The 21408-nt window shown below is 41.5% G+C and overlaps 1 protein-coding gene across 1 annotated transcript in view; it reads right to left on the reverse strand.

Moving 5' to 3' along the window:
* The window catches only part of gucy1a2 (guanylate cyclase 1, soluble, alpha 2), a gene marked incomplete at both ends in the record, with an annotated part of 34944 nt that extends 17551 nt beyond the window's left edge, over positions 1-17393 (reverse strand). Inside the window, 4 exons of the mRNA XM_083914090.1 lie at positions 5972-6882; positions 9192-9316; positions 10389-10447; positions 17067-17393. Coding sequence (XP_083770216.1) covers positions 5972-6882; positions 9192-9316; positions 10389-10447; positions 17067-17393 — 1422 coding nt within the window. The remainder of the gene's footprint in view (positions 1-5971; positions 6883-9191; positions 9317-10388; positions 10448-17066) is intronic.
* Positions 17394-21408: the final 4015 nt, after the last annotated feature.

Here is a 21408-nt window from a genome sequence, read left to right on the forward strand (position 1 = left end):
CATATTCAAAAGCTTTCTTTTTTTGTGTGATCACTTTTTAACCCAACTGAAAAAACTAAAAAATATCTTAACTTTCAACATACCTCAACTGTGATATAACTCAGGTCATGTGATTGTCTCGCATTAGCTGTTATTATAAAGTTGAGGCCACACCCATGTAATCTTGTTTATTTAAACCCTGATGAAGACCTACAGCTGTCCAAACTGTTGTTATAATGATTTAGCCACTATAATAAAACTATTTTAATTATTTCCTTACCTGTGCCAGGATTGCCTTCCTGTTTACCTTTGTCATGTTTATTACTCGAGAGGGTGATTTATCCTCATCACTGTGCCTTTTTTACTCCTCCTTTGTATTTTTATTCACTTTGTTTTGTAAATGCATCGAGAGTAGACAGAGACAAAAAGGGCAGTGATTTTCAAAGCACTCTCCACTGAACAAACAAACTATCACAGCAGTGATTTATCTAGAAACGGATCAAAGGTGGTGCTAATGTCAAGACTGTCTTTGTACTCAGTCACACAGGTGCACACATGCACACAAACAAACCACATTCAGCAACCTCTACAAATACAAAAAAAGAGGCATTTGTAAAATAACAAGTATGACATGCAAGTTGCTCAAACAGCCTTCACAGATCTAGCTTGTCTTTAAGGTGACATTGGGTAAAATGTCATAGAAAAGTCAGAGAAAAACATGCCATTTTGTCACAACTGCCAAGAATCAGCTGTGAGTAAGACAACTGCTGGTTAGGGCTCCAGTTCCACACATACTCTTCACTTAGACTTTAAGGAACAAGGAAAAGACTGACTCATCCTAACCAGAATTTTGACTCTATGACCCAAAGAGTATGGGAGCTTTTAATATTTACAGCAATGACTTCACTACTGTGGAGGCGTTGTTGTGATTCATGGATTCTATGTCTTATTCATAAAGTTATTTTTAAGACAAAGAAAATATCAGCATCCAAGTAAATCTACATCTACAGCTTGGCCCCAAAATATTAACATTTATACCTTCCCTGCTATACAAGTAGACTAAATTCCACATACCTCAAAAAATAATGGTGTTATTTTGTGTATTATGTCTGATAAAAGTGTATGTTGATTTCTGAACTTAGTTTGTCTCTGTTAGTGCATCCCCTTTTATCAACTGGCTACAAAACTGATCCGCCAAGCAGGATAAATCAAGGATTCTGGGTTTGTTCACACCACTCCACTTCTGTTTGACAGAGACAGCAAGACTAGGAAAGGATATAGGAAACTGTGGTGTAAAAGGGAAACATGATGAACAAGATGAGGAGAGCTTTTGACAGTGCAACTTGTGGACATTCCCCTGTGTGGTGACCACAGGGCTCACGCTAATCTGAGAGATGGAGAGATATGCGATTTGACTTTTTCAGTCTTTGGATGTCTCTTGCACAGCCCATGTCCCTGGGCAAAGACAGTCAAACTGAAAATCTACTACAGGCCACTCACATACACACACACACACACACACACACACACACACACACACACACACACACACACGCACACACACACACACACACACACACACACACACACACACACAGTGCGGCAAAGGGGAGTGCTCTTTTGTGGCCTCTTTGCTTTGGCCTGTCGCCTTTTCTCGCTGCCCTTTCTAGTGAAAATGTCAGCCTATCCTTCTCTTTCTCTCTCCCTTTGTTGTGCTTCTCTGCCCAGGTGGCACAAGATTCATAGAAAACAATGTCCGCCCACCCTGTTCCACAAACACATACTGCAACATAAATCTTTCTAGTGTCTAGTGGATGTTGGTGTTTGGAGCTCGGAGGCATTGTCTAACTTAAACTTTAGCAGTGCCAGGTCTGATCACTGGTGTCACACACAAAAGGGAATAGAAAAAGGCAGGTACACTGTCTTAGTGAAAACAGCATTTAAGTGTTGAAGTACCTTGTTTTCAACCGGTGGTCTGTGGATGGAAGAGATGAGAAGGACAGATCATAAGCCCATCACACAGAACCAGAACACTGATACTTCAGCGAACCCTGAACTCAAGTACAATCCTCTGACTGGACTTCCTGTCAGTTATTTACGTACACTGCACACCATTTATATGCCATCTAAAGAGGCAAAAACACAAAGATTATAAATAGTTTATTTATAAAAAAAACATCAGACCAGCTGCATTGCCAAATTGAGCCAGAGGCATAAAGTTGGAGGGGCTGTAGCACTTTCTGTACTTCCTACCCCAGTACTTCCCATGCACGGTCCACACACATCTTTAGTCTCGCCTTCATTTTGATCTCAACTACGAACCTGTAAAGTTTTGTAACTGTAACTGTGTCATGGTTGTAACGCTATTGTGGAGACAAAATCTGTCAGACAGACATATAAGCACCTGGCATATTGCTCCAAACTGCCTCTGTGGTAGTTCCCACTACAGTGGGTGACTCCAGGACCACATTTTGCAATCATAACAGACAGACACGCACACACACACACACACACACACGCACACACACAATACCAACATATACAATGTGATTACGGTAATATGATTGATATTTTCAAAAGCAAAGAAAAGTAATAATTGTGTCTTTTAATTTTTCTTTTAAATTAAAAAAAACAACCTTGATATAGGAACCTCAGCTTCTGTATGCATTTCCTGACTAAAATACTGACTGATTAAAATGACAACTGCATTTCCTCTGATGCCCAAAAAAACAATAGAAACACTGAGGTACTGGTTCTACCACAAACTGTAAAAGCCTACCATCAGTTACAGTACAAAACATATCTGGGAACTATCCGATCTGTGCGGCTAACATGAAAAATGTAATCTGAAAAGTGACACGTGGCGAACAAGATAAAAGCAGAGTAGAGGTTGTCTTATCAGGGAGCTCCGACAGAGAGGTGGAAACAGGAGAAAGGGGAAGAATAGAAAGAAAGCATGTTTTGAGAAAGTTGTGAGAGCTAGAAACACTTTTTAAAATGAATTTACTTTTTCACTGCATATGAGGGAGAAAATGACAAAGCTGACAATGAAACAGGAAAGAATTGTGAGAGAAAAAAAGATAGACACTTGTAAGCAGCAGAGATGGAGAGATTATGATAGTGAAATGATGATTATGACAGAGAGTAGATGACAGCTAGAGAGGTGTATTGTAGTGGTCCTTGAGGCCTGACTGTGAAGAGGGGAATCCTGCAGTTACTACTGAGAGCAACTGTGGGCATATGTGTGTTATCACATGCATCTGCAAATATGCATGGATGATCTGTGAAACTACATAGTTGTGTTTGGTTTTCATCTGTTCAGATTAACGCACTAAACACAGGGATTGGTTTATTTGGTCAAAGCAAGATTAAAATCACCCAATTCGAGCTCTGTGTACATAAAGCTGAAACATTAACCTGTTTCACTGAAGGGGAAACAACTTTTATGAGTGGAACCCACATCAATGATTCACTTATGAAGTGTTCACTCAAACCTTTTTTTTTTAAATGTTACTAAAATATAATAATAGGAAAGCTGCAATGATGAGTTGATTAACAGACAATGATTTAGCAACTATTTTTGATAATCAAATCAACATTTCACTAATTTTAAAGCAAAAATTTGCTGGTTTAAAATTCTCACATTTGACTCTTTTCTTTGACACGCATGATAATAAACTGAATATCTTATAAAACAATGTATAAAACGAGGCACTTGAAGACATATTCATGGGCTGTAGGAAATTATATTTTCTTCATCATTTCCAGACTTTTTATAAACAAAACAATGGATCGAAACATCAAGAAAATAATCAGCAGATAAAGCGATAATGAAAATAATCATTAATTGTCGTAGTTAAAGGCAGTTGTCCCTACACCCAGGCCTTAAATGATGTTTAAATACTATGACTAGATTTGTACAAGATTAATTGCCATCTATAATTCTGAACAAGACATTCTCTGCAGCACTGGCATGACATGAATACAAATGAAGCAGCAGAACACCCCAATCATCTTGCAACTAACTAAAACAAATAATTTGACATAAGTTTCCAATACTAATTGTATCAGTGTTGTTTAGAAATGTATTTTAAGTGGTTTGTGTGCCGTGTGAGTATAGTTGTCTGTGGGTTCTGTTCACGTGCCAGGACAATGACTATTGCAAAACAGCGCTATGACAGGAAAAGATGACATGATATGACTTCTAACTGCACCATCTGCCTTCGGTTGCAGATCTGTGGTGCTATTTATTCAAGACTGTCAAATAGTACAGATGTTTAAAAAGTATGAGACAAGCAAACTCATGCAATACATCCAACGTTTTTCAGCTCCAAATAATGATTTATCTCCATACCCTCCAATTCATACACTATTTATATTTACCCACCTTTTTGCTCATTTTCATGCTTTGCCTACATGAGCAAAAATAGCAAGTGGGCTTAAAAACACCCGTACAATATGTGCAGCTCACTCTCAAAGAAATCCTTATCTCATCTGTCACAGAATCAGCGCTCAGCTAGACAACTTTTTGGAACCCCAAAATAACAATTGTGTGCCCAAAGTGACCAAAATGTGCTTAAAACAATATTATAAATCCACTATAATTTTGTTTACTTGTTTGTGTTGTTTTCAAGGGGAGCTTAGGGAGAGTGTATACGGGATGCAGGGGACGTTATCCCTCAACAGCTTCCCACCCATCAACAGTACCACTTGTGTTTGATAGTGTCTCTACAATAGTTGACAAACGCCTTTTCGTTTGTGGCATTTACAGTAGTTGCCTCACTCGGTGTGATTCCTCAGTAACTGCATCTTTTAGTCCAGGAAGAATTGTATCAAAACTATCATAAACTAAATTATACCTTTGTGGGGGATCAAAGAGTACACATCTTCTCTCATGGGGGACCTATTATGTGCCAGTACGTTTCAATATAAATATACTCATAGAGTTTAGTGTGCAACTTGAGATATAAACACAAACGCATATACACCCACCACACGCCTCTGTGGCTGGACTGATCTTTCTCATCTCTGTCAGTTCTATTTAGTATGAGGGTGTTTGGTATCCGACACTGACAGCCTGCAGAGACCATACAATCAATAAAGAACTGGATATAGCATTCAACACAGATTGATTAATTGTGTCTGGCAAACTGGAACCAATTCAAACCTCATCCCAACCACGCAAAGACATCAGGAGTGTCATCAACAGTCTGATTTTTCTTTACTTTTTTTTTAAAGATGGTACACCCAAACCTATACTAATACTAGGCAGCAACACTGCTACAAGACTAAGAACCAGAGCAAAATACCAGAGAACCAGAGCAAATAACTGATATATTTAACTGTACCAAACTCAGACACTAGACTCTTTCTTCTTGACACATCCTACTGGGGAAAACACTCTGGAACAGTGTGTGTTAGTATCCAATAGAAACATGTGTAACACTCTGGAAATTGAATCAAGTTGTGGCCTTCTTGCATTCCACCTATTTCAAATGAAACACTGGAAACTCTCGTTTGATAACAATGACAGCAAAGATATGGGGATGCTTGTATTTATTTCCCAGTACAGAAAGTTCTGTTCTTGGTAATGACATTATGTAGGCTACATCACAAAAACTGTCCTACTTGCAAGTATCATCTGCATTGCCAGAGTCTGATACCAGTGTATGTCTGTTGACATTTATTGTCCAAAAACTTTGTAGGAAAAAACACAAAAATGAGCAGCATACCACAACATTTTGGTTGTTATACTTATTAATTACAATTAAGAGAGCCAATTATGTTTAAAGATGCTTAGGCTACACAGACAGTATTTGTTTCTAAGAAAGGATGTTTTGGTCTCTTCAGGGCATTTGTTAATAAATAAAAAAAGATAACAAACCAGCAATTGGATTTCAGATTACCAAGCATCTAAAACTGCAATAATTCTCTATCATATGTGGTGAAAAGTAGGAGCAACAATATCATCATTTATGTGTGATATCTTTACCTTCTCCTTGGTGCCAGACTGTGTGGTATCAGGCCTGGTACGGATGGTAAATGGAGATGCAAGTCTGAGCAGGATGCCCTGGAACGAAGGCTCCATCTTCGGTGAGACAATCTCAAAACAGTCCCTGAAGGAGAGAGTCCGGTAAAGCTCAATGCGAGCCTGTCTCCGCAATCCTTCTCCAAGCTGCAGTAGCTCCATGCGAGGCCCCAGGACAAGGTGAAATGGAAAGGCACGGCAAAATGTGGCCAGGCCAATGCACAGATCCCTGGGGTTTGTGGAGAGTGAGAGGGGGGGACGTTTAGTGCTCCCAGAGGCAGCATTTGGGAGGGAGGATAGGGAAGGAGGACATGTCTCCTGGATTTGGAAGGACATGCAAACTGTGGGAACAGCGGTTTGGAAAGGAGAGGGAGGGGACGGGGACGAGGAGGGTGAGGCGGTGGGGGACGCAGTTGGGGTGGGGGTTGTGGAGTCACTGTCTGTGCGTTCTGTGTCTTCATTGGGTAATAAGGGAGTTAGAGGTGGCACTTCTTCCACCTCAACTTCTGAATGAAAGATCCGCCTGGCAACCGCTCTGATCAATCCTGGCATGACCAATCCGACAACAGGGGCAGGGTTGAAACAATGAAGAAGCAACACCTTCCCTCTTCCTTCTCTTTCTCCTTGCTCTCCAACTTTGTCCAATTTTCTACGTCCTTTCTCCTCCTCGTAGGGATCCTTGCACTGGAAGGAGGGGCTCTCAGATGAGGCCCGGCGCCCTGTGGAGGTGCGAATGTGTTCCAAAATGGCATCAAAGCCATTGAAGAAGTCCTGGAGGTTGCCGCCTACAGCCCGAAGCACTCGTTCATTTTCTTCAAAGCAGAGGCCAAAGAACTCCTCTCCGAAATGCTCTCGGAGCTCACAGAATGGTACTCCTGCGAGAGAGAGGATACAAAACACCAATGTCAGCGATGCAGAATAGCACTCTTTTGAGAAAACACACAAACTATCTGCGTCATCGACTGATACCCAACAATACATCTAACCTGTCCACATACACACAATTAAACTCATAGAAAAAAATACATAAGGATATTAGCAATATGACTGCCTTTTAGTAATATTTATCTGTAGAAATCTGCACTTGAACCCTTAGCCTACTAAGTGTGTGCAATCATTTCCTATTACAGCTGCCTTTTACATGAAACCCGACGTAACCTCTGCTCTATGATGTTTTGAGCAAGATTTAAATTCAGCAAAAATAATTTTAATCATATTAACCACAAAATAACAGTGTTCAAAGTAATCAAACATCAGAGCCTTGCTAAAATAATGAATATTGATAAGATAAAATAATCATGTCACATGCCTACTAACTGAAAAATAAGAAATAAATAGGATTAAAGGATTATAGGAAAATTAAAACTGAAATTTAATACAAATAAAACCTCACACCACAAAAAAAACAGAAAATGCGCAAAAAGAATTGGAAAACATTAATATAAGTTGTACAAGGGCACAACTTGCAGAACAATGCATGCAGTGACACTGATTCTTAAGACAGCTCAAGAAATGTGGTTAAAAACACCTGATTTATTAGTATTAATAGACAGATAATATCCGTTCAAATGTATATTTACAACTTTAATTTGACATAGTGCTCACACTCTCCCTGACACTGACATATACAAAGACACCAGAAAAAATATAAATATCGGTAGTGCACTGCAGGTGTGTAGGCAGAGTGACTTTCAAAAGTGCCTCAAAAAAGTCAAAACACATTATGTGCAATGTGCCTGTTTGACACCAAAGCTGGTAGTCGGATGACATTAACAGCCAGATGTGTGTGTGATATCGGGATTAATGTGGGCATTTTACCAAACTTGGGTGAAGCGAGTGCTAATACTTATGTTAAGCTTAAAGGTTTTCTTTGCAGGATAGCTGGACTCAACCTTTGGGAAATGCAAGAAAATGCAGGACCTTGGTCATTAAAAAACTCATGGCAAGGTCTCCTGGACACCTCCCTGAGGATGTATTCTGGGCACATCCAACACAGAGGAGATCCCTAGGCAGATCAAGAACATGCTGCAGGGTATTATATTTCACATCTGGCCAGCGAACACCTCGAAATCTCACAGGAAAACGCGTTGGAGAAGGATGTCTGGGCTACTTGCTTAGCCTTCTGCCACCATGACTCACATCAGGATAAGCCGCATAAAAGGGATGAATAAATGGATAAACTGCAACTAGTGGGCAATGCTGTATCAGGTAAAGATGGTGTACCAAGCTGCCGCGTTTCTAAAAAAAGGTCCTGTAACAACACATGGAGTGCAAGCATGGGGAAAAGCTGAAAAGGAGAATGATGAAGACAGACAGATTAAATGAAGGACAGGAGTTAACATATACAATGGCAGTGTAAGGTTACTGCATACAGTGGTGGTATCACTGCAGAATGACAGACAGAGAAGGAGAACTAGAATGAAGTAAAAGGCTGTAGATAAGATGCAGGAAGAGATCTTAGATGATGAGGGAAGACAAAGCTGTACCAAGTGACTCATCAGGACAACGTGTGTGTGTGTGTGTGTGTGTGTGTGTGTGTGTGTGTGTGTGTGTGTGTGTGTGTGTGTGTGCGCGCGTGTGTGTCTGTGTGTGTGTGTGCGCTTGTGTGTGTGTGTGTGTGTGTGTGTGTGTGTGTGTGTGAGTGTGTGTGTGTGTGTGCGCACGTGTGTCTGTGTGTGGGTGTGCGTCTGTGTGTGTGTGTGTGTGTGTGTGTGTGTGTGTGTGTGTGTGTGTGTGTGTGTGTGTGTGTGTGTGTGTGTGTGTCTGTATGTGTGTGTATTTTCATGTTAGGCCATAGAGACAGTATAAGCCTCAAGAGTGAGTCATACAGTGTGTGTCTGTGTGTTTTTGCATAGGCAAATAGTTCATAATTTGTGTCTGCATGCGCACTACCTGCTGTAGGCCATGATACCGTATTTCCCTTTATCATTAAAAGTGTCTAGTATGTTTAAAAGTTCTAGGGGATGGCTTTGTTTGATTGTTCAAGTGTTAACACACAAACACACGCTAACACACACATGAATGGGGGGAAAAGAGAAAAGCAGTGCCTTTGTGTATAGCATGTAATAAAAATAACAATACAGTACAACGGATCCAAAGCAACAGTATAAAGAGAACATAGACAGTTACAAAGGGACACTATATGATAAATACTTTATACACACACTTTAATTCACAAACTTACCAAGTATTGTGGCCATGTACTGTAGGATCTGTAGGACATCTTCTTCTGAACCAGAATTTTCTAGAAATGGGCACTTCTCCTCGCTCTTCTCTCTTCGCCTCCCCTCACTGCCAACTTCCTGACACCTGTCAAAGTAACAAACCAAAAACACTCAGGGTAAGACACGATTAGCCATGAGATTAGCAAATAAGAAGAGCTAATAAGATGCTAATAGCTAATGAACATCCACTCAAAATGTGATTGTTAAAATTTATTGACCAAACATAACACTCAAGTTTCTGTGCGCATATGTATATGTGTGTGCATGTGCAGCACCTCTTGCTTCTGTGCTTGAGCTGACACACAAACACCTTTGATTTTTTTTGGAACCAGCCCTTCACCTCAAAATCCGAGAGAGAAGTTATAGGAAGTTGTATGAACTACAAGACAGGGTTACTGTGCAAGGCCCAGACCATATGGAGGGGGAAAGCAGTGACGTTTGGGGCCACAACGTCGCAAGCACAGAGGCACTGGACACCCTCTTTGGGAGGACTACTTCGAAAAACATGGATGTCTACAAGCTAGAAGCTTGTTTTAGTGAACCATGCATTCGTTCCCAGCAAAACCCACTGGAATGGTGGATGTCCAACAGGTACCTGTACAAAAAATTGAGCGTTCTGGCAAAGCAGCAGGACTGATCACTAACAGAATGCGAACGCAAATTTAATTACATTTTTGTAAGGAAACAACCTTTTTAAAGTTGTGGTTGTGAAAAATAAATCCTTAAAGGGTAACTGTGACTGTTTTGATTGAGCATAAGCATTAGGTCTTTGGTATCCTAAAGCACGGGGAACGGTACGGATGGACAGTTTAAGTGCGCCTATAGATGAAAAGTGAAGGAGTGCGTCTATATACGTGTGTCCGTCCATCTCTCTGGTGCGCCTGTGTGACCGGAAAAGAAAGACCAGTAGACTGTGAGAATGAGTGGTAGCAGAGACAGTGAAGGCTCACAGAGATTCAACAGTGTTACTGACAAACAGACAGACAGAGAAGTGAGAAAAATAAAGGCAAAGGGGAGAAAATGAATGATAGGGAAGCTAAGAAAGGACAACAGGTAGACAGCAAGTGACTAGTGGAGTGGAGATTGATAAAAGAGGATGGGAGAAAGAAAGAGAACCAGCATGAGAGACTGACAGCAAGCGAGAAAGACAGTCTTACCTGATCTCTTGTTTGTAGAATTGGAGAGTCCGCTGTAGAGCCTCCTGAACAGTCTGTGTCTGCAAGGAGAAGAGAAAACATAACACAATAATGATTTGTGTGTGCCATTTTTGCATGCACTTAAGCCTCAATACTGCACATATTTCGTCATTTGCAATAAAACGATAAGACAAGAAATGAGAGGCTTCAATTTGTGGTTTTGTAAATAGCTCCCATCGTATCAGTGTTCAAAGCATAGATGAGACTTTCTAAGTAAATCACATTTGGTTATGGATCCATGTTTTTGCTGTAATGGCTTTGGTAAGCATGACACACCTTCATGCACACCTGGACCATCTGAACAGACCAAAAACCCTGCCAAAGCTTCGTCTCGTCTGTAGTGTTATTCGTAGCCAAGACACATTCATATTTATTCATCCTTTTTCACAAACAGAAGACATTTTGACATGTCATAGCAGGAAAAGACCAGGTGTCAATAATCATGACAGAATTCGTAATGTAGCTGGTAGTGAGCATGTTGGCTCACTGTCACACACCGTCATGGCTTAATGGGACACACTTCTTTTTCCTTCTATGATACGTCAAAATGTCTTCTGTGAAAAGGGCCTATTTCAGATTATAGACTTCTTATGAAAACTAATATTGGAAATAAAAATGTCTACACATTTAAATATTTTTTGGCAAAACCTCACAGTCTGATTAACTTCTTCAGTGAAACTACAAAACTACTATTCCTGTAATTTTATATATTTATTTTTGCCTTAGTTCTGCTCTGCAAAAAAATGAAATAAAGAAATACAGTCAACAATAATATTCATTTCCATACTTCACTCCTTGTCTGTGTGTGTGTGTGTGTGTGTTTGTGTGTGTGTGTGTGTTTGTGTGTGTGTGTGTGTGTGTGTGTGTGTGTGTGTGTGTGTGTGTGTGTGTGTGTGTGTGTGTGTGTGTGTGTGTGTGTGTGTGTGTGTGTGTGTGTGTGTGTGTGTGTGTGTGTGTGTGTGTTGTGTGTGCGGGTGTGTGTGAAGCTGACGTATTTTGTGTTACTGACTGCCTAAGCTTGAGGAGGCGGGTCCAATGTGATTATCTGCAGGGCTTTAAATGCAAGGCTGTATTGACAATACTAGAACACAGTGTGCCAGCTGGAGGGGTCATTCTGAGGCCTCCGCCCTCTGTGGACAGTGATATTGCGTGTGTGTGTGAGTGTGTGTGTGTGTGTGTGTGCGTGTGTGTGTGTGTGTGTGTGTGTGTGTGTGTGTGTGTGTGTGTGTGTGTGTGTGTGAGAGAGAGAGAGAGAGAGAGAGAGAGAGAGAGAGAAAGAGAGAGAGAGAGAGAGAGTGAGAGTACTGAGTTTTGAGTTGTGAGTTGTGGGGTTGTAGAGCAAACACATGAGACAGTAAGAAATGACAGACAGTGTGTGTGCAGTCAGAGAACAAAATCTACATGTGTGTCAGTCAGCAGGTGTATATAGTTCCTTCACTATGAGGCCAAATAAGATTTAGACGTCATATTGTAGCTAAACAATTGGTATTACACATTTTTGGAGCTTCTCTTCCCAGTGCTGCATATAAAAACATTGTCAACGAATATTGTAGCAGCCAGGAGCAAGATGAGCACTGATAAAAAAATACTCTGTGGGCCATATTTTCACAGTCTATTTGTGAGGAAAACCTCCTTGTCACACCTCTATTCCCCACTTACACATCTTGTGTGGATGTGTAGAACAGCAATGGTGTTTTGTCATGATAGTCCCTTCTTACTGCGGCTGTCCTTGATTCGGCTACTCATTTACCACTGAACATGCATATTAAAGTGTGCACACAAGATTCCTACAACACGACCAAACACACAGGCACTGTGTTCAGCCACACATGTACACATGTGCAAACAAACTGTACACATACATCATCATTAGTCTGCATTGTTGCAATCACTGGCATGTTTACTGTACACACAATTCGATACCCCATCACACATTAATCTCACTCAGTTACACACAGACCTGCTTAGATGGCAGACAGCAAGTAGATCGCCTGCAGTTCTTATGCTAGATTGCCAATAACACACTGCAGCATCTACACTCAGGTGATATAATAAGACAATATAAAGATAACATGGTAAGACAGTTTTTTTAAATAGCATTATGTCATCATGGTATTAATGATAGTGTGAAGACTGGATAAACGTCATGTGAGTGAAGAAAACGAAATGATCCGTTAAAATGAAAGTGTCAAACTACACTTCAGTTTGAGGGCTTAAACTCAAACTCTCCCCTCCTTCCCTTTGGTCTTTATCCAAGCCACTCTGTCTTTTTTGTTTGCTCTGTTTCTTTACCTTGGGAGGGGAGCAGAATATCACCAATACTCGCTCCATTCCTCTTTCTCTGTTGCTGTGCATTGCTTTCTTTTCCAGCGAGGGTCAGTTATACTCTTCTCTACTGTATGTGAACCTGCCTTTCTTGTCAAGTAGTGGTTGGTCACCACTACTTGAGAAAATAGAAACTCATCATACACCAGATGAGACCCCACAAGATCAATCCCAGCATCAGGCCTCTCTGTCAAGGAGAAGACCAGTAATAAAGCAGGTACAAAGAAAACAATTATGTTGCAATCAGCTTTGTATCAGGATTTGGTTCTGATCAGCCAGCATGTGTACATACTGTATACAGCACAATGACCAAACTGTGCATTTAAAACGAAAACAAGGTAGATATACTCTCTAATAACAGTGGTACCCAAAGATGTGACCACAGATTTGGGATATGAGTCATCAGAAGACACACAAAGGTGCACTCACAGACTGTCTCACACTTTTCATATTTGTGGCCAACACTTGTGACCGTTCGATCAGCATCATGGGTCACTAAGCTAATGGCCACCTTACATGTGTATACACGAAACTGAGAGAGAGAGAGGGAGGGAGATAGAAAATGAATGTTTGTAAACATGTAAAAATGTGTGTGTGTGTGTGTGTGTGTGTGTGTGTGTGTGTGTGTGTGTGTGTGTGTGTGTGTGTGTGTGTGTGTGTGTGTGTGCTGTTGCTTCTGGGTCAGTGTGGTCAGGGTGAAGATAACTACAGAGAGCTTGCTCTGTTCTCTCTGTCACGGTCCATTGCAGTCAACAACACACACTGCCACTGCACGCAGCCATCGTGTGTGTGTGTGTGTGTGTGTGTGTGTGTGTGTGTGTGTGTGTGTGTGTGTGTGTGTGTGTGTGTGTGTGTGTGTGTGTGTGTGTGTGTGTGTGTGTGTGTGTGTGTGTGTGTGTGTGTGTATGTGTGTGTAAGAGAAACTAAAAAAGATAATACACAGTGTGTTGTGTTGTGAGCTAGAAAATGAGAGAGTGAGTGAAGATGTGTATGTGTCTATTAGCTAATTTGCTAGTGTATGTATAATCCTACTGACTTAGCAATATTTTTCTTTTATGGCACCATTAATGTATTTTCAAAAGTGGACAAACTTTAAACATGCTTTAGGAAAATCACTGTATGGCTGTTTGGCAGAGAAAATTTAAGCTGCTCTATCACAGTCCAGCCTAACACACATGCACACACACACACACACACACACACACACACACACACACACACACACACACACACAAAGACCCTTCAGACACTGAAAAAAGACCTTGGACATTTACCCTTTTTCATGTCCCTGTGACCAAAACCCAACACCATAATGACCCTTACATCAAATTAAAAAAGGCTCTATTGATGCACAACTGATGCCTGTAATTGCACTTATAGGCAAACAAAAAAAAAACTTGCACACAGACAGACATGCACACACACACACACACACACACACACACACACACACACACACACACACACACACACACACACACACACACACACACACACACACACAGTTCCACAATGCTTAATATTATCATCATTGAGTGTTATACAAACCTATCTTTAAGTGTTCCCTCTGCCCCATTTTTTGATAGATCTATTAAAGATCAGGGCCAGTAATAGAGCTGAAGTTGGCTCTCAGTGATACTCTCCAAAATACACCAACTTCAGATTTTTTAGCTGTGCTGTTGAATTTCATTATTTTTGTTAGGTTATGCCTGGGCAGCAAAAAAAAGTCTGACAATCACTGCTCATATACAGTATATCAACTTCTCTGCAAGATCTACAGTATTTCTCCCAGGAATGGGCCCATAGGGTCTGAGCGATAACATTTTGGAGAAACTTAATTCCCACAATATCTAGTCTGATGAAAACACAGCAGTGATCTAATTATGTGGGGAACCAACATAAATAAACCTGGAACCCATGTGAGTTCAAAATTCCTAGATTCGAAGCAACGAGTAGAGCACAAAAACCCTTTATCCATCTTATTTGTCCATTTACCTGTCCATCAACCCATCTCTACTCTGTTCATTATACAATGTGGAATATGTAGACTCAAATAAGACGTGACTGTTCTCATACCGGACGTATCTCATGAACCATATGTTGCTTTTCCTTTAACAAGACAACAGATAAACAAGGATATAGTGCTGATGGAGCTTTAATTGCATTTACCAATTAGTGCCATTTTTCCTTGGTGGAGTTTAAAGGAGTTGACCTTAAAAATACTGGGGGGGAAATGGGCTGGGATTGCCTCCACATGACTGTTCCCCAATATGTGAAATACCAACGTTTTTTTCACTGTGACATACACAAACATGCACGCTCAGTAGGACCAGCTATCAAAACAGACAACAGGGACACTCAGATTATAACTCACACAGAGGGAGAGTGACTTCTTTCTCTGCTCAGGACGCCATTACTCCATTGCATCTTTACGGAAACAATTTTGTTTGATGCTACATTAATGTTCTGAATGTTGAGTACAGCTCATTTAAGTGAGATGAAGTAAGGGCAAAAAAAACATGGCTAGGACACTTGCCCAAAACATTATTCTCTTTGACCCTTAATAACTTGTGAGAATTAATAAAACACACCTAAAGTTAAGAAGGCATGAAAAGGATCACAGTAATGTTGAACTGTTTGTTAGTAGTGCTGGTATCACTGAGAATCAACACCATTACAGCTCTATCTAGTGCCACCTCGTATTAAACTACGGCAATCCTGTAACAGCTGACTCTGGGTAATGATACATGCCCAGCAAATGTCATAAGTTTACAAGTGACTCAGGGAAGTATGTTGAGCATTATACAAGCCAATGAGAGATATTTTTTCTTAGAAGTAGACCAACCAAACATATCGTAAAACATTTGTAAATATTACAGTCTACTGGTGGCCAGTGAGAAGATTACATTAAGATTATCGGGCTGCCCTGTTTTTTGTTAGATGTGTAAAGTAAACGGTTAAAGTTGATGACAGGTAGAAAAAAAATCAAGAGTTTACAGCCAAAGCTCCTGTAATACTGCAAGTGTCTGCATAATGTATTTCACTGTTTGTAGGATAGGAGTTTTTATCCTTGGTATGAAAAAAATCATACTTGACTGAATTCTCGTGTGTGTGTGTGTGTGTGTGTGTGTGTGTGTGTGTGTGTGTGTGTGTGTGTGTGTGTGTGTGTGTGTGTGTGTGTGTGTTTGTGTGGATATTAGCAGGAAATCACTGCTCTGGTCAGATATATGTTTTAGAGGTAAACTAAAACTCCGCCACATCTTTACTATAATAAAGCAGTCAGTTGTGTCAGGTCAGTCTTTGCATTACACCACTTTTAAAGTTGGATTTTCTCATTTAAAGCCACTAAAGCAACATTTCCAGATGCAGATTCACATTTTGTACTTTATACTGGAATTTGACTTTGTTGACCAACTACATAACAGGGGCCACATTACAGGAGATGCAAATCCCAAACTGATGTACCATCACAGACGACTAATAGCAAATGCCCTAATCACGCGGCATCAATCACAATTGTGCTCAGTTCTAATAGCTGCTTTATTACATTACAGCCTGTAATACAACTGAGACGCAGGAACAGGCTCACTCCTCACACTCTTCTCACAGAGATTGTCTCTCTCTCTCTCTCTCTCTCTCTCTCTCTCTCTCTCTCTCTCTCTCTCTCTCTCTCTCTCTCTCTCTCTCTCTCTCTCTCTCTCTCTCTCTCTCTCTCTCTCTCTCTCTCTCTCTCTCTCTCTCTCTCTCTCTCTCTCTCTCTCTCTCTCTCTCACACACACTCACAGACACAACAACATATTTATTATATAATCTGCCAGATGATTCAGGCTATCAGAAGTAAAGGATAAAAAGAGGCTTTTTTAGCACACATCACACCATGATAAAAAAGAAGAGTTGTCTGGGATTTTGGACAACTATGGTGAAGTAGCTTGAATGTTGTCTTTTTCTGGTCTTAAAGGTTGTGTTCAACTTTAAGAGAAAGCTGGGTGCAATGGCATAAATGCCTCTGGCTGTTTCTCAAATGAAAAATAAACACTGAGTGTCTTCTGAAGAGCAGCAGTCATATAGATTTGGTAAATCATTTCCAGCTCTAATTGTAGACTGAATGACAAACAAACTAGACCTAATACACTTAAGCATATTTTAAAACAATACTCTACAAATCTATGGTAAAACTATATTTAGTTGGGATTATAGATTTGTAGGAGACACTACGCCTTTATGAATATGGCTACAACTTATTTTTATTTTTAACAATTTAATGATATTTTATGAAGTTACAGTGAAGCTCTTCAGATTGAGCTGCAGGCCTACCGTGGGTGAGGTCAGTCGCCTCAGGCTCTCCCCTAGCGAGTCCAGGTTCACCCTTCTCCTCCTGGTGACCCTCTTGTGGGGTCCACCACCGGGTCCTTGCTGCTCCTCGCCCGCCGGGCACAACGACCTCTCGGCGGGACTGCGGCCATTCCAGAGCACCGCTCTGTGTGAGGAGTGGAAGGAGGAGGAGAAGGGGCAGCCTCGACTCTCCTCCGCCGGCTCCACACCGCCGTCCCCTCCGTCTCCCCCGGGGCTTTCGAGCCCGCAGTCAGAGCCCACCGAGCTGCTGAAGGACTCGGAGGAGATCTTGCGCGACGACGAGGACATGGTGATGGTGAGGAGGAAGAAGAGGAGGACAGTGATGATGATGACAGAGGTGGTATTGAGGGTGGTGATGATGCTGCTACAGTCGGTTCCGCGCGTCCAGCTCTACGCCGGGGAGTCATCAGATAATGAGGGGGGTGAGAGGGTTGGGTGGGTGAGGTCTGTCTGTAGAATTGTGTAGGCCTGGTGCATGTGAGATGCGCGTGTGCGTGCGCGTGAGATAGTGTCCAGGTCTGTCTGTGTCTATGCGTGCATATGAGACGCGTCTGTCTGCGTGTGGGAACCTATTCAGGGGGAGAGCAGGGGTGGGGGGAGGTCGACCGAGAACGAGAGCACTAACGGCACGCAAACATTTATGTAAGGGGGGGGGGGTCGCCTCACTAAAAAAAACGGTCCCTTTACCCCCAAAACTAATCTCTCCGGGAGGAAACACTCTCCAAAGGATAATTCAGATAAAAAATAGAGAACCCCCTAGCAACAATATTTAATTTTTAAGCCGTTTTTATCCTACGTGCAGTGGAGCGTCGACTTGCGACGCAACTATGTTAAAGCAGACGTTACCTAAATTGACAACATTGCAAAACAGAAAAAAGACAAATGGTCGCCAAAATCGACATTTTTTGGTCCAGCAGGGTAATTCCGACACATGTTAGCCACTCCTCTCACACACGGTGAATGCTCGGCTTCCGAAGAACGTGGCGTCTCCCCGTTTTCTCCCCACTTTGCCGGAGACAAAATCCCCAAAGTCACGGCAGATGTGACTGCTTCTCCTCGCTCCCCTCCGTCCCTTCTCCTCCTCCTCCTCCTCCTCCTGCTTGTCCTCTGTGACAGCGTGTTCTTCTGTCTGTCTGCCAACTAACAGTCCTCTCATCATTTATCCATCCTTCACTTCTTATTATAGTCCTTGGCTTTAGTTTCGGCTCGTCTGTTTTGGTCGTCGCTCAGAGTGCGGGCAAAGAGGTGGAGGTGCGCGAGATGGGGAACAGAGAGAGAGAGAGTGCGCGCGGTCAACAGCAGATCGGAGCAAGCTGCCGAGCTCGCGCTGTGAAATAGGCTATACGCATCAGCTGTTCTGCGTTTTAGTTGGACGGTAGGCTAAAAACCACAACCAATCAGTGGATGGGTGGATGGAACAATATAACAACCATTAATTATTCTATCCTTCATTTTATATATTTAGCCCATTGTATTTTCTGTCTATCTTGCTTTGATGGTCTAAATGCTGAAATGCAAGTGGATAAATACAGAATTATTGTTATATTTTTGCCTGACACACCCCATAGTAGTCCCATAAAGTCCCACATTCACTGTACGTGCATAACTATGTCAATATCTTACTTTAAATCTTGTATATTTTAGTTTATATTGTGAACACATGGTGCATATTCCCAAATTAATTAAATACAGTCAAATTACCACAAACTAACTGGCACATTCCATCATATCATGCAGGTGATCCTTGAGTCAGGATTGTTTTAACAAACTGTTTCCAAGGTCTAGAATATACTTAACATGCTAAAATCACAAGAGCTCACATCTGAACAGATTCATCTCCATGGCAACTGACTTAACCCCATCAGCTGATGAAGACAGTATGGGTAAAAGTTCAAGTACAGAGCCAGGTCTGCATCAATTAGAGATTGTTTTGTCAAAAATAGGATTCCAGCATTGGGGTTGTCACTGCACATAATGCAGCTGCCATGCTGACTGTTGTGTGCTCTGTGCTTAAGGGGAATTTATGGTGCAGCCAAATAACATGTGAGGATGGGGAGGGTCAACATCTAACACCATAACCCAGCCATGTCTGTGCAGGAGCATCGGGTCATTGACAGTTCCCTATCATGTCATCTGGCAGGTGACAAAGAGATGACTGTTCCTCAATTACCTATCAGGAAATGGCAATTAAGCAGCATCTGATTGTAATCAAACAACTAATAAGAAAGTTCCTGGTAAGGTTCCAAGTGTGTTCAACATGTGTATCCAAGGACAAATGGATCCACAGGCAGATAATGGAGCTGGCAGCAGCAGCACACGCATGTTGCCTCCCATCAGAAACCCGAATGAGGTTCATGTCTGGCACTAATCACAGCCATGACCTTGACCTCGATTGGCAGAGCATGTCTGTTCATCGAGGGCCCCAAGGGGACAAGCAGAGAACAGATGCATCATGCGCACATACACATCCCAGTGTAATTTCCTGGAGGTGCCTACTAATTCATTTGACTTTCTGGAGCAGCATGACCCCAATACATTGCATAGAATTTTGCTCCTTCTCTCTCTAACACACACCCACAAACTCTCACTCTCTCACACATGGCCTGTACTAAAAAATTACACACACTCCCTAACACACAGTCTCTGTCTCTCTTCTCTTTCCTTATCTGGTCGCTTGCTCTTAGCAATCAGTCTGCCATCCATCAGTAATAATGTGGGCATTTAATAAAGCCAACACCCCGATGGAATAAAATACTGTTCCAGAGAAGATAAGCCTGCCAGCAGCCAGCCATCTCTAGCTGAGTGCAGGCAGGGCAACAGCTCAGTAACTGGGCAGTCATGGAATTAGAATAAATAGAAGGGGCACCTCCTGGGGTATCATGGTAATCTCATTCAATAGGTACATCTAACATGGGTGACATCACATTTTAATATTACCATGGAAATGAATGAAGCAGTCCAACCGTGAGTGCAATTGCTCGTTACAACTGAATTGGACTGATGGAATCACTGTGTATTGTGGCCCTTCATGCACTCTTCCATATGATTGTGTTTATATTATGATAGATAGATATATTTCCTAATAACAATAGTCAATTTTTAATCTTCTGTATACCTTTTCTGTAGTAATATGCACAAATTTGTGAAAATTACCAACCTTTATTTTATGATATAGTATGGTATGACTGAAAAATATTTGAATGCACATAAACAATGGTTGAATTATTCATTCATTCATTCATCTTCAACCGCTTGTCCCTGTCTGGGTCGCGGGAGGGGGGGGGGGGTGACATCGGGCGTGAGGCGGGGTACACCCTGGACAGGACGCCAGTCAATCGCAGGGCACATAGAGATGAACAGAGACAGACAACCACTCACACCTACGGGCAATTTTAGAGTCATCAATTAACCTAACACCTGCACGTCTTTGGACTGTGGGAGGAAACCAGAGAACCCGGAGAAAACCCACGCAGACACGGGGAGAACATGCAAACTCCACACAGAAGGGCCCCAGCCGGGATTCAAACCAGAAACCCTCTCGCTGTGAGGCGACAGTGCTAACCACCACAACACCGTTGAATTAGGCCTATCAAATTATCTACAATTAAAATAAAGCAGACACAGTCCATAAGTTACCTTTAAGCAAGATATATTAAGAGTTTGAAGTTAGTGTTGAAATATTCAGTGATAATTGACAGTATTGCAGTAAAGACTACACGAGAAGAAAAGGAGGAAATAACTTGCATGTTTTGCAGACAGATATACAGTTTCATCTCAGTTACAACCCTGTATATTTACATGGAGACGAAAACATCTGGACTGTCCTGGAGAACATGCACACACACATATAGAGAAACATGCTCACACATACAGATAATCAAAGAAATTCATGCAAAAAGGGCAAAAAAAAACAAAAAACCTACATAGACAAAACACACATCAGAGGAGCAGACACACATCTTGAGCAGAGTTTTATGCCCTCAAAATCTGAAAAACATGTAGTTGTGGAATGCAGGAAGATAAGAGGTTCAGACCGGTGGCACACAGCAGTGAGTCAAAACTAGGTTTTCTCCAGAAATATGCAGTCAGACAATTTTACAGACACTTAAACATAAAACACAATTGTACATTAATCAAATGCTTGCCAACCCACCCACAAAGACACACACGTGAGAATTTTAATGCTGCGTACCACTTATTAGAGAGTGTGTGTGTGTGTGTGTATGCGCTCGTGTGTGTGTGTGTGTGAACAAGCATGTCGATTTTGATTTTGTGACACAGAAGACTTGTTTTATTGTCTCAT

The sequence above is a fragment of the Echiichthys vipera genome (assembly GCF_963691815.1).
Source record: "Echiichthys vipera genome assembly, chromosome: 5".
Classification (NCBI taxonomy): domain Eukaryota; kingdom Metazoa; phylum Chordata; class Actinopteri; order Perciformes; family Trachinidae; genus Echiichthys; species Echiichthys vipera.